Source organism: Mirounga leonina, unplaced genomic scaffold (genome assembly GCF_011800145.1).
Source record: "Mirounga leonina isolate KUSES-001 unplaced genomic scaffold, KU_Mleo_1.0 Mir_129, whole genome shotgun sequence".
Lineage (NCBI taxonomy): Eukaryota > Metazoa > Chordata > Mammalia > Carnivora > Phocidae > Mirounga > Mirounga leonina.
The window spans coordinates 77,388,343-77,401,521 of NW_023270323.1; the positions used below are offsets into that span (position 1 = coordinate 77,388,343).

The 13,179-nt window shown below is 45.6% G+C and overlaps 1 protein-coding gene across 2 annotated transcripts in view; it reads left to right on the forward strand.

The window, feature by feature from the left end:
* TBC1D14 (TBC1 domain family member 14) overlaps positions 1-13,179 on the forward strand; it is a 103,034-nt gene that overhangs the window by 45,138 nt on the left and 44,717 nt on the right. For both annotated transcript variants that reach the window (XM_035005348.1, XM_035005349.1), the window contains one exon: positions 1,122-1,242. In XM_035005348.1, coding sequence (XP_034861239.1) covers positions 1,122-1,242 — 121 coding nt within the window. The remainder of the gene's footprint in view (positions 1-1,121; positions 1,243-13,179) is intronic.

Sequence of the window (13,179 nt, forward strand, 5' to 3'; positions counted from 1 at the left end):
ATGTGGGCTCTTGGATTTTCGCTTTATTCAATGGATGAGAATCCCTTGCCCTCATTATTTATTCCGACGGCTCGATTGTTCCAGATTTAGCCAGTGGGAGTCCTTGTTTCAAGCTGGCTACTGTTTGCTTTAAACATGTCCCCGTATTTCTCTGGGCACTTTCTTACTTTCTAGCACAGGAGATGCTGCGGGTTCATTTTATACTTTCCAGTGAGCCCTGGAAACCCTTTGTTTTTAATGAATGCACCAGTATGTACATTCCAAAACGTAGTTTATTGTGTACTACCGTTGGGGATTTATCTGTGTTCTTTGGGACTTTGGTGTACATGTTTTTGGGAGAGAAGACCTCATGACTGTCACCTGAGTGGCTCTCTTTTCATGATAAGTGGGTAAGGCAGATTTACCTTAGAGATAACTTAAACTGAGCTAGAGGTTAATTATTAAAGCAACTCTTATTTTTTTTTAAAAGATTTTATTTATTTATTTATTTAGTGCATGAGAGTTGGGTGGGGGGCGAGGGAGAGAATTTCAAGCACGCTCCACACTGAGCACAAAGCCTGATGCTGGGCTTGATCTGATCTCCTGATCCTGAGATCATGACCTGAGCTGATACCAAGAGTCGGACACCCAGCCGACTGAGTCCTGTGGTGCCCAGCAGCTCTTACTGTTTAAGCACTGACTGTGTGCCTGTCATTTTAATTCTTACAAAGACCCTTGTTAACCATAAGGAAACTGAGGCTCAGAGAGGTGAATATACTGGTCATAGTCACACAGCTAGTGAGTAATTGGGCCAGGGTTTCAATTCAGTTCAGTCTGATTTTAAAGCTACCTTTTTCTGAAATACTTTATTGTGGTATAAGGTATTTCCTTACTCCGAACTGTAGAATTTGTACATGTCACAGTTGAACAACAAAAAGCTTATTTGTGGTTTTAGGGGCTTTTTCCCTACTGCATAATTCTGTGTCTTCTGTGATGACAAGTCTGCAGAGTTAAAGCTTGTGGTTCATCACAGTGTTCTCTCAAAGGAAAGGCCCCTTGTTTTCATTAGAGAGTGACTCGGCAGTCCTGGTGTTTCTGTGAATACCCAGAAGTTCCCTAACCCTCTTATTTTCTTCCTATAGGAATTTGCTTGCTAGAAAACAGAATGCAAGACTTGACAAACAAAATGACTTGGGATGGAAGTTATTTGGAAAAGTACCACTTCGAGAGAATGCTCAGAAAGATTCAAAGAAAATACAAAAGGTATACGACATACAAAAACGCAGAAATACGCTGTGCAGCATATATTTATGAACCTTGCCAAAATACCTTTATGGAGGCTTTGAAATTGGAAAACTTTGTGTTGATCTGCATGCCAAGTTCTTAAAATTTAAGTCTGTCTCCAGAAAGTTGATGTCTTTAACCTTTTCCATTCCTTGTAGCTTACCGCATGCGCACGAGAGCACTGGATTTAGCTCTTAGTAACGTCACTTGATCCGTTTTTCCACTACTAGTTGCAAATGTGTTTATTGTCAAATTTTTATTATTTGTGTTCCTTATTAAAGCACTCTCCCTCTCCGGTCCCCTGGGTTTCTTGGAGTTTAATCCTTCCAGTGCTGATTGGCCAGGAATGCGGGGGCCATCATTCACCCCAGCTGTAGTATGACCCTCTGCCCCTTGCTGGCTCGGGAGCTGCCCCCTTGTCCGAGCGTGGGGAGGGCCTGCGGTTATCTCATCACCGGGCTTCCTCGCTCTCCATGCAGGGAGTGATGCCAACAGCTGGAGGCATGTGCTCATCTTCTCAAAGACGGCTCGTGTACAGACTCCACGAGGCCAGGGGTATCTGTGGCCTTGGACCCTGACTGTTACCGCCTGCGTCCTCCCCTGGGCTCTGAGTCCCAGCCATCCTCACAGACTGCCGTTTGCCCAGGGCTGCGACACTGCCCCCCACCCCCAAGCAGGCTGACTCCTCCCACCTCAGTTTTGTATTCACTGACAGTCTTTCAGTGAATATTTTTGAGGACCTACTACGTGCCAGGCCTCGTGTGTGGTGCTGGGCTTCGAGAACTGACCACGGCACCTTGCTCCAGAGCGCCCCTCTGGTAAGGAGAGGCCTCCAGGGCAGGTAGGGAAAGGAGCACTAGGGGTGGGGGTGGGGCAGGGCCTGCTGGGCCAGGCTGCACCCAAGGTCGAGTTCAGAGGTGTGGCAGAGTTAATAACGTGGGGGATCATGAGCTGAGTGATTACCCTGTGCTGGTTTCAAATGAGTCAGCACTTGGGCTTCTAGTTCATGTAAAGCCTTCTGAAGAAGGTACTATCATTGTCCTCATTTTACCGAAGAAGCACTTAAGACACAGGCTGAGTGACTTGGGCAGAGCTGGACCGTACCCCAGGGCCCTCTCTGCTCCTCTGCCGAGGGGCTGTGTGCCGCAGGAGCCCGGGGAGCAGTGGGAGGGGCTGTCCCTGGGGCTTGTGTGCTGTGCTGGGCCTGGAACCTGTCTCTGACCTGAGGGCTCGGGGGAGCCCCTCGAGGGTTTTACTTACCTCTGGAGTGATAAGTGCCCCTGGCAGGAATGTGGCTCTTGGACTAGTCCAGAGGAGTAAAGTGGGGTCTGGCCTGGCGCTGTGGTTGTTGTGGGTTGCAGGGGACGGCCCCTTTGAGTACCAGACACGTTGGGTAGAGGGGCACAGCGTGTGCGGGGAGGCGGTGAGTGCATGCTGGGGCCCTGGCTTGAACAGCATGAGGGATCTGCACGAATTTCAGGTGTTTCTGCCTTGGCAAACTGAAGGTGTTCTGAATGTTGTCCCAACATTCCCTGTAGCAGTTATCTGGGCCCAGGACTCTCACCAAGTTAGAATTCGTTTTTATAGATTGTTATAGCATACAATTAAAAGGTGATGTGTTTGTATGCAAAGCTCAACTATAAATTCTTAGAAACTAAATAGCCAAGGGGCGCCTGGCTGGCTCAGTCGTTAGGCGTCTGCCTTCGGCTCAGGGCATGATCCCAGGGTCCTGGGATCAAGCCCCGCATTGGGCTCCCTGCTCCGCGGGGGGCCTGCTTCTCCCTCTCCCACTCCCCCTGCTTGTGTTCCCTCTCTCGCTGTGTCTCTCTCTGTCAAATAAATAAATAAAATCTTTAAAAAAAAAAAAAAAAGAAACTAAATAGCCAAGCTGAATTTTTAAAAGAAATCCACGCTTTGAAAAAAGTAACCATTATACTTAGATTTTCCCATGACTCAGCGTGTTTGAATTTCTTATCTTTTTCGTTCCTTTTTTTTTAAGGTGAACATGGATTATGTTCTTGAACCTAAAGAATTTTTGTGAACCAAAATGACTAGGTCCGCTAATTATGTGTTAACAATACTGCAAAGAAGAGGACCATTTGGCTTCAACCATCAATAATAAAGGATGTAATTGTACCTGCATGAGTCACACGATCCTGCCCATGTCCTGTTCGCTCATGCTTTGTGTCTCTGGCCCTCTATCCCATGCCTCCCTCCCTGGGGCTGGCAAGGCCCATGTGGGATCCAGGGCCGGGGACCTGCCACTCTCGGGATGCTCCTGGGCATCAGGCTGGAGCTGGCTGTCCAATGTCAGCTCACAGCCTTTAGAGAGCGCAGAGCTGGGGCTGACTGTCGGGGCCCGTGATCTCAAATGGTGCCGACAACTCCAGTTAGAGCCGAAGCATAAGGAAGGGTTTAGGCAACTCTATTTCCTTTTCCCATTCTCTTTGAAATGTTTTATCACACAGTGATTGAAGAGCATGGACTTCGGAGTCAGACTGCCAGAGTTGGTATCCCAGCTCTGCCACAGCTGAGCTGTGTGGGCAAGTCACATAACCTTTCTGAGCCTCCTTTCCCTCCTCTCTAGAATTTGGAGAACCATAGTACCAGCCTTGGAGGGGTGAGGATTAAATGTGCGAATGTACATCGTGCTCAGAACAGCGCTGAATGTCGTAAGTGCCAGAAAGCGTTTGCTGTTGTTACTGTGACACACAAGAAACAGAACGCAGTGTGAGAGAATGAGCCTGAGGCCTCCACAAACCCCTTCACTTGCATGTTCAACAAATACTGCACCATGCTGAGGCCAGGCCTGTGGTTGGGTCGGCACGCTTCAAGGAGCCTGTGGCTGAGCCGAGGGGACAGGTGCACACGCCAGCCAAGGTCTTTGCACTGGAAGACTTGCATTTGATTTCCCACTTCACCTCTCCTTATCTGTATAACCATGGGCCAGTTACTCTTTGGCAACTAGGGCATTACGAGTCCTACTCACTGGATTGTTATACATTAAGAGATCATGTATGTGAAATATTTTTGTCCCGTGTTTAGCACAGCCTGTGGCCCAGAGTTAGTACGCAAGGAGAGGCAGTCATGACTTTTCATTAAGAAATCGGTCCAGCAAGTGGCGGGTGCTACCCCTGGTTTGCCCAGGACATCCTGGGACACATCTGACATCCTTGTAACGGGTCCAGATTCTCTTCACTTGAGCCCTGTGTGTACATGGCTGCCATTTTTAGGAAATGCTGCAATGTTACTTTCAGTTACGTTTTCAGATTTCATAAAAGTTTTGGAAAGTAATGTTCTCTCAGCTTACATTATTTCAGAGAGATGTTCTAAATAGGGGAAGCAAAAATGACCAAGGATAGCTATGAGAATGACACTAAAGCGGAGGTTCTCAAAGTATGGTCCCCGGACTAATATCATGACCATCTGGGTGTTTGTTAGAAACACAGGTTCTCAGGCCTCACCCCAGACCCACTGAAGGAGCTGTGGGGCTGGGGGCACCACAAGTTGTGTTCTAGCAAATGCTCTAGGTAGTGGTCACGCGCATTCACATTGCAGAAACACTGCTATTGGAGAAGGGGATGCTGGATATTGAGAGGCAAATAGCCATCTTTGCCTACAACAGGTTAAATAAGTGGTCCAAAGTACACTAGATACACATTGTGGCAGCTGCTGGTGAACTGGAGAGGTCCCCGAGAATAAAGACAGGGAGAACGCATTTGAAGACAGCTGTCTTCGGGTCTCCTGTCATCGGGTTTGTATGCGCCAGGGCTCTGGCCACATTGGCCCATCAGGGCAGCACACCCTTTTCCTTGTGAAGAAAGAGGAACCTTCCTTCTTGGATTCCATAGTCCTGTGTTCCACAGATTTGAGCCACTGTGGGGGTCTGTCCTGGGATTACAGTGAAGGGCAAGACTTATGTGGCCCCTGCCTTCGTTGGACCTTACCGTAGATCGGGGGCAGAGATTAAAGCACCAGAACTCTAGGTAATTGCAGCTGTGATAAGCCTTGTGAAGGCAGGTGGCGTGTGGCCATCCTAGAGTTTCTGCACCACTGGTTTTTTCAAGTGACCGCCCGTTCCCAAGTCCAAGGGGCATTCCTCGGCCCACGTCTTATCAGCCTCTCCTGTGCTCCTTGCGAGCCTTTCTGACCTTGACTTCCAGGTCACCACACTCTCCTCTGCGGGGTGCCCTCTAGATTTTAGAGTGCCTCTCAGGTGCTTCTCTGTCTGTGGTCACCCCCTAGGAGACCTCAGCTGGACTCAAGGCTCCACTGGCCGCCCCCACATTTGTTCCCAGCCAGGACCTCATCCCTGAACTGTAGATTTCGGCCGGGTGCTCCACTGGGTGTCCTCCAGCCACTTCCTGTCTGACTCTTACTTTGTTTTTTTCCATACCGTTGGGCCTCTTCCTTTTGCATGTTTCCCCATTTTGGAAGGTGATGGACTTAGCCTTCTTCTTCAGGTCTAAAACTTGAGAGTTGTTCTTGACTTCTCTCTTCTCACATCCTCCTTCCAGGCTGACTGGCGTTTTGTTTATGTCTGCGTTCTGTCCATGACTTTGATGTGCAGCCTGGTTTGGGAAGCAGTGATTTGCTGGGGAATTTCGATGCTCCGGTGATATTGTGAGGATGAAGTCTTATTAAAAGATCTCACTGCCATCGCCTGGCATGAGGTAGTTGTGGTTTACTGTTCCTCAGTTGCTTGAACTATTGGAAACGGGGGGTGGATTTGTAAAGATAAATTAGCAGTACTTAATTATCCTGGTTATATTAATTGGTAGAAGACATAGAAGATGTTAGCAAATTAAGAGAAAGAAAACACTTGGCGTCTTATTGCCCTGAAAGAACCACTGTTTGCATTTTGGTGTTGTTCCTTTCAGTAATTTTCTCATGCACTGTCTTTTTATTTTTATTTTTTTGAAGAAAAGACCACTTAAAAAGTAAAGGTGAGTCTATGTAATTTGAGGAGATGTGGGAGGAGCTCAGGGCTGCACACATTTGGGGGATGCTTCAGAGCAGAGTTTATGAATCTTTTAGACATAACACTGGGTACATGGACTTGAGGGATTCAGGCAGTGTGCTGTTGACACCCCAGCGCAGCTGCTGACGGGCAGGGACCACTGTAGGGAGTACGGGCTTGCGGGCTTCCTTGTCCTGGATAAAACATGTCCCGTGAGCCAAGAAGCATACATGTGTTTGTATAACCTGGAACGTGTTGGACGGCCTTCTGGAATTTCCAGTCAGCTCTTAGATATGAAAGAGAGAATCCCAGAAGAAGGCAAATCCAGAACAGCCTGAAGTGGTATTCATTCTTCTCACCTCTGGGTTCTGTGAAGTCTGGGTAATCAGAAAAGCATAAATCATCAAAAAATGCAGAAAAGACAAGCCTGGATGGTCAGTGCAGGTGGCTGGTGATGGGCCTGCAGGTAATTCTAAAACAACAATGAGAAAACTTCCTTCATCTTCAAAATGGGTTTTGAACCAGTTTACAGAACAGAGCAGTTCCCAGTTCTGGGTAAGGAGTAAGCATACTCTAACCTGTCTCCTGATGAATACAGCTATCAAACTGGCAGGTGGACTGGGGGGAAAAAGACCACAATTCAGAATACCTCTGAGTTGATTGACTTTACCATTTTTCCCCTCTGATATTCCCCAGGCCAAACGCAAGTTATCCTAAAACCCAGACACGGGTGTTAATGAGCACTAGGTATTAGAGATGGGTTAGATGGGTGTTGGAGAGCACTAGGAAAGTCTTTCTAGTTCGTGCTGAGGAGTGGTACTCTCACACTCAGAGAGAATGCAGAAACCCTCCTTTTCATTTTTTTCTTTTCTCTGTTTTCTCATTCCCTAGCACCCATGCAGTCTCCTGGCAGCAGAAACGGGCCAGCAGGAGCCTGAAACTCTAAGGAAGGGGAACTGATTAGAGGAGGTTTATTCCCAAGAAGGTGGGGCAGACCCCTGATGCCCTATTCTCTCTCCTCCTACCACTTGGCCCAAGGTTGTGGGAGGTGTGTGTCTGGCTAGAGAACCAGAAAAGTGGTGACCCAGGAAATCTGCAAGTTCTGGAGACATTGTGGAGAGGAAGAGCTCAGGAAAGTGACCTTTAAGGTTGTTATGAACTCCGAGGCTGACTCTCAAGTTGTGGATACATGGATCTGACCCTAACTAGCAACAGTAGACTTGAAAACTGGACTTTGGGAGTAGACCAGCACCCACGCTGGCCACTGGGCAGTGCACATGGGCGGTATAGTCAACAGGTGCTGTGAAGGCTTTGCAAAGTCAACTGGCTTTGGAGCCGTAACCCACAGAAGGCTATTTGGAACGTGGGGCTGGAATCCAACCAAATCAATTGTCTATTAAAATAAAAATGTCAACATTCTCCAAAGGGTTTAGACAAGACCCCCGAGTCTTGTAACACAACAGTCAAGATGTCTAGGATGCCATTCAGACATACTAGGAAAATCTCAACTTCCGTGGGAAAAGATAATTAACAGACACCAGTACCAAGATAACACAGGTACTGGTGAATTATCCAGCAAAGACTCTAAAGCAGCCATTGTAAAAATGCTCCAATGAATAAGGGGGAATGTTCTTGAAATAGGAAGGTAGAAAGTATCAGTAAAGAATTAGAAAATATAAGGAGGAACTATGTGGAACTTTTTTTTTTTTTTTTTTTTTTAGAGAGAGAGCTGGGTGGGTGAGGGGAGACAGAGGGAGAGACAGAGAATCTCAAGCAGGCCCCACGCCCAGCGCGGAGCCCGACACAGGGCTCGAGCTCACGACCCTGAGATCATGACCTGAACCAAAATCAAGAGTCAGATGCTTAACCAACTGAACCACCCAGGAGCCCCTACACAGAACTTTTTAATGAAAAATAACAGTAACAATAAAAAGCTAACTGGATAGCCTCAGTAGCAGAATGAAGGTGATAGCAGAAAGAGTGCATAAACTTTGAGACAGGTCCATAGAAACCATTCCATCTGAACAATACAGAGCAAAAAGATTGGAGGAAAAATGAACAGAGCCTTAGGGACACGTGGGGCAGTACTAACAGGTCAAACGTTTGTGCTCTTGGGGTTTCAGAAGGAGAAGAGAAAGATGGGGTGCAGAAAAAAATATTGGACAAATAATGTCTGAATACGTCCTAAATCCGACAAAAGATCTAAACTTACAGATTTAGGGAGAGGGGGGCTCAGTGAACTCCAGACAGGAGGAAGCCACAGAGGCCCATGCGCAGACACATCATAATCAAACTGCTGAAAATAAAGACAAAAAGTATCTGACAAGCAGGCAGAGAAAATGCATTACCTATTGGGGAACGACAATTTGAATGATTTTTCGCATCGGAAACCCATTTTTAATGTACTGGAAGAAAAGAGCCCTCAGTCCCAAATTCTGTCGGGCATGATACCCTGCAGGGGTGAAGGTGAAATGCAGGGCTCTCAGATGAAGGAACAGTGGGAGAATTTGTTGCCAGCAGATCTAACTCAGTGAGTTGCTAAAGGAAGTTTTTCAGACGGAAAGGTCATTACACCTGAAGGAGACTTGGAACATTTGGAAGGAAGAGCAGGAGAACGGTGAGGGTCTAGGTAGGTACAGTGGACCCCTGTTGTCTTAGTGAGCTCTTTAAAACATGTCCTACTGACAGCAAGGATGAGACCGTTGTCTGGTTTTCAATGTCTGTAGGTGTCACATAGAGGGACATATATGGTGGTAAGAGTGTAAAAAAATTAAATATGCGTTATAATCCCTAGATCGACCACCAAATTATACAAAGAGTAAAAAACACAGCAAATTAAAATGAAATTCTAAAAAGTTCAAAAAATAAATCAAGGCAGGAAAGAGCAAATAGAGGAAGGAAAAACGTAAAACAGACAAGATGATAAACTGAAACATATCAGTAATTATGGTAATATAAATGGTCTGAACACACCAGTTGTGTGTCTGAATGCCTAATCCTGACAGATTGTCAGAATGGGTGAAAAAATTAAAAAGACCCAAATATGTGTTGTCTAAAAGAAACTCACTTCACATGTAAAATACGTAGGTTAAAATGAAAGGATGGGAAAGGATACACCATGAAAGCACTAGTCAGAATGAAGATGGAGTAGATAGAGTAGCATAAGAAAAAGTAGATTTCAGAGCAAGGGAAGTTCCCAGGGACAAGGCGGGACGTTACCCAATGAAGACAGAATGACTGAATGTGTGTGCACCCACAAGAGCTACAGAATGCATGAAGCAGGGCAGAGCTGAAACAAGTGTACAAGTCCACAGTTATTACTGGAGTGATGACTCTCTAAACAGTGATCCATGGACCACTGACAGAATCAGCCAGGACACAGAAGGACTGACCATCACCCATCAGCCAGCAGGACTGACCTTTGGAGAATACTCCGGCCTCCCGCGAGAGCACCGCACACATTCTTGACAAGCGTGCATGCAACATTCACCAAGATAGACCATAACCTGTGTTATAAAAGAAACCATAAAGCTGGAAGAATTAAAATGACACAAAATAGGTTCTCTAACCACAGTGGAATTAGATCATAAAGCCGTGACACAAAGATAGCAAGAAGCTTCCCCAAAACTTGGAAATTAAATACGTAACACACTTCTAAATAAATCATGGGACAATGAGGAGGTCACAAAGAAAGTTAGAAAATATTCTGGACTGAGCGAAAATAGAACATACCAAAATTTGTGGGATATAATGCTTAGAAGGAAATTTATAGCATTAAAATGCTTATATTAGAAAAGAACAAAGGTCTCCAATCAGTAATCTTGATTTTCTACTTTAAAAGCCATGAAAGAAGCAAATAAACCCAAAGCAAGCCAAGGGGTGGGGGAAAATAATAAACATAAGAACAGAAATCAATGAAACTGAAAATGAAAAAATAATAATGAAACCAAAAGCTAGTTCTTTGAAATGAAGAAAATTGATCAAAACTGACAAAAAGAGAGGTGAATCAAATAATAAGACGAGTGAAAAAGGGGGATACCACCACAGACCCTACAGAAATTAAAACAATAATGAGAATGTCATGGATAACTCCACGTTCTTAAGTTTGATAATTTAAATGAAATGGTCCATTTCTTTGAAAATCACAAATCACCAAAACTCATCCAAGATGAATAGATGACCTGAATCATCCTCTAATTATTAAAGAAATGGAAATCTCCAAGCCCAGGGAGTGTCATTGGTGAGTTCTACCAGTATTTAAAGAAAAATAACATTAATTTTAGAGGAGGGACTACCTCCTGATGCATTTTATGAGGGCTGTATTACCCTGATACCAAAACAGGACAAGTGCAGTACAAAAAAAGCCAATTTCAGACCTCTATCCCTTATGAAGACACACATAATCCCCAGTAGAATATTGGCAAGTTGAATCCATTAATACTTTAAAAAAAAAAAAGGGCAATACACCACAACTAAGTGGCATTTTTGCCAGGAACGCAAGGTTGGTTTGGCATTTGAAAATCAGTCAGTGTAATCCCCCATATTGACAATCTTGGGTGAGTCTCAGGGGTATTATCTGAGTGTAGGAATCTAATCTCAAAAAGTTGACAGCCTATACGATTCCATGTATGTGACATGCTTGAAAATACAGAGCCGTAGTGCCAGGGATGGCCTAGGGTGTGAGGAGCAGGGAGGAGGTTTTGGGGATGGTGGAACGGCTCTGCATCTTGGTTGTGATGGTCGTGGCTGGAGGAAAGTCATAGAACTTTATGTTCTGTGGTGGTTGGTGGTGGCTGTTAAAAGTCATAGAACTATGTACATCAAAAAAGCTGTTTTAGGGGCGCCTGGGTGGCTCAGTCTTTAAGTGTCTGCCTTCGGCTCAGGTCATGATCCCAGGATCCTGGGATCGAGCCCCGCATCGGGCTCCCTGCTCCGAGGGAAGCCTGCTTCTCCCTCTCCCACTCCCCCTGCTTGTGTTCCCTCTCTCGCTGTGTCTCTCTCTGTCAAATAAATAAATAAAATCTTAAAAAAAAAAAAAAGCTATTTTAATGTAAAAAAAAAAAATGAAGAATGAATGGTCCATCAGGGCGTTTCCATTTCTAGGGATTCATCCTAGAGATGAATCAGTATGTAAGCAAAATGTTGGTTGCTAAGGGTATGGATTGCAGCACCAAAGGTTGGAAGCAAGCTAAATGCCTGGCAATGGAGAATTGGTTAAATCCCTAAGTGAAATAAAGTGCAGATCTTGAAAAGCAAAGCGAATAACCATTCTGTGAGTGTGCTCTGTATTTATAAAGGTACATGCATATCTTTGTAGATGCAGAGACTCTCTGGAAGGATACTTACACAACTGATCATGATAGAATTACTTTGGAGAGGGTAATGAACTGGGGATGTGGGAGATAGGGAGGAGGGCAACTACTTTCTCTGTATACCCTTTTATACCTTTTGGATTTTGTTCTATATGTGTATGTCTACTCTAAAAAAGATATTTTTTTAAAGATTCTATCTATCCATCCATCCATCTATCTATCTATCTATGAGAGAGAGCACAAGCAGGGAGAGGGGCAGAAGCAGAGGGAGAAGTAGGCTCCCCGCCGAGCAAGGGGCCTGATGTGGGACTCGAATCCAGGACCCTGGGATCATGACCCAAGCTGAAGGCAGACGCTTCACCAACTGAGCCATCCAGGCGTCCCAGTCTAAAAAATACTCTTTAAAAATGTGTGTAGGGGGCACCTGACTGGCTCCCTGGTAGAGCATGCAACTCTTGATCTTCAGGTTGTATGTTCAAGCCCTACATTGGGTGTAGAGATTATTTAAAAATTAAAAAATCTTAAAAAAAAAACCAGTTAAAACAATATTAAAAATGTGTGCAGAATGATAGAGGAAAAACTTGAGGAATTTTGGGCACAGGATAGCCAGATGAAGCCAAGGGTGAATGGATGTCCCAAAATACAACCCACGAGGTCTCATGTAACTCCAGAGGCACACTACAGATTTGGCATTGAGCTTCCCAGTGGACCGAGGAAAGAGGGATACGTTAGACAGCTGTGGCGATCCCTTGTCGGAAGCTGAACCTGTTCTGGAAGTTTGGGCGTGTCAGGGTGCTAGGCAGCATGTTTGTATGCAACAGGGACCTTCTGGTGGAAGGTGAGTCTCAGGAGATGATCACAAAAAATGTCCAGTCCCCCTTAATTTGGGTTTTTGGAGAAGCAGCAGGTTAAATATTTATCAAACCTGTACATGATGCCTTTCTGGACGAGAAGGGAAAGGAAGCAGTGGGAAGTTTCTGTAGGGGAAATGGCAAGGTCATTGCATTTGACCTCTGTGTTTATTCTTGGGATAGGTTGTCTCCCACTGTTGTGGTAATGGTTAATTTATTCTGAGAAGTGTAGCTCTTGTACTTCAAGTGCCTTTCAATGATATAAACTGAAATTCCAGCGCATAGTGCCTCTTACGGTTTGCTTATTTTTCCTAATGTGGAAGTGATAAATTCCCCATCTGTCTGCCCACGTGGTTCCCAGGAGGAGAGAGGGATTCTGGAACAGGAGCCCACGTGTTAGTTCTCTTGCAGATCTTCCCTGGGGGCCTCTGACAGGGCAGGGGTCAGAGGTCTGCGGTTTGGGAAGGCAGGGGGACCACGAGAGGACTCTGACTGGGATCAGGGGTCCCCGAGTGTGGTCTTGGTTCTGTTGTCCACAGTCAGTTATGTGGCCCTGGGCCAGCAACTGCCTGCCCGAACTTTGGTTTCCCACTCTGCAAAGATCATGTGCACCTAGCCCGTGCTTGGGAGGGTCAAGTAGGATGAAGGCACTCCCGGGGCAGCGGCTGGCATCCATTGGGAGCTCAGTAAAGGTCAGTGGCTCCTCCTGTTCTGGTCTAACCTCATGGCTACACCTTCACTCTTGTGGGTGATTAAAAAAAAACAACAACCAGCTTTGCTGCAGGAATGTTCA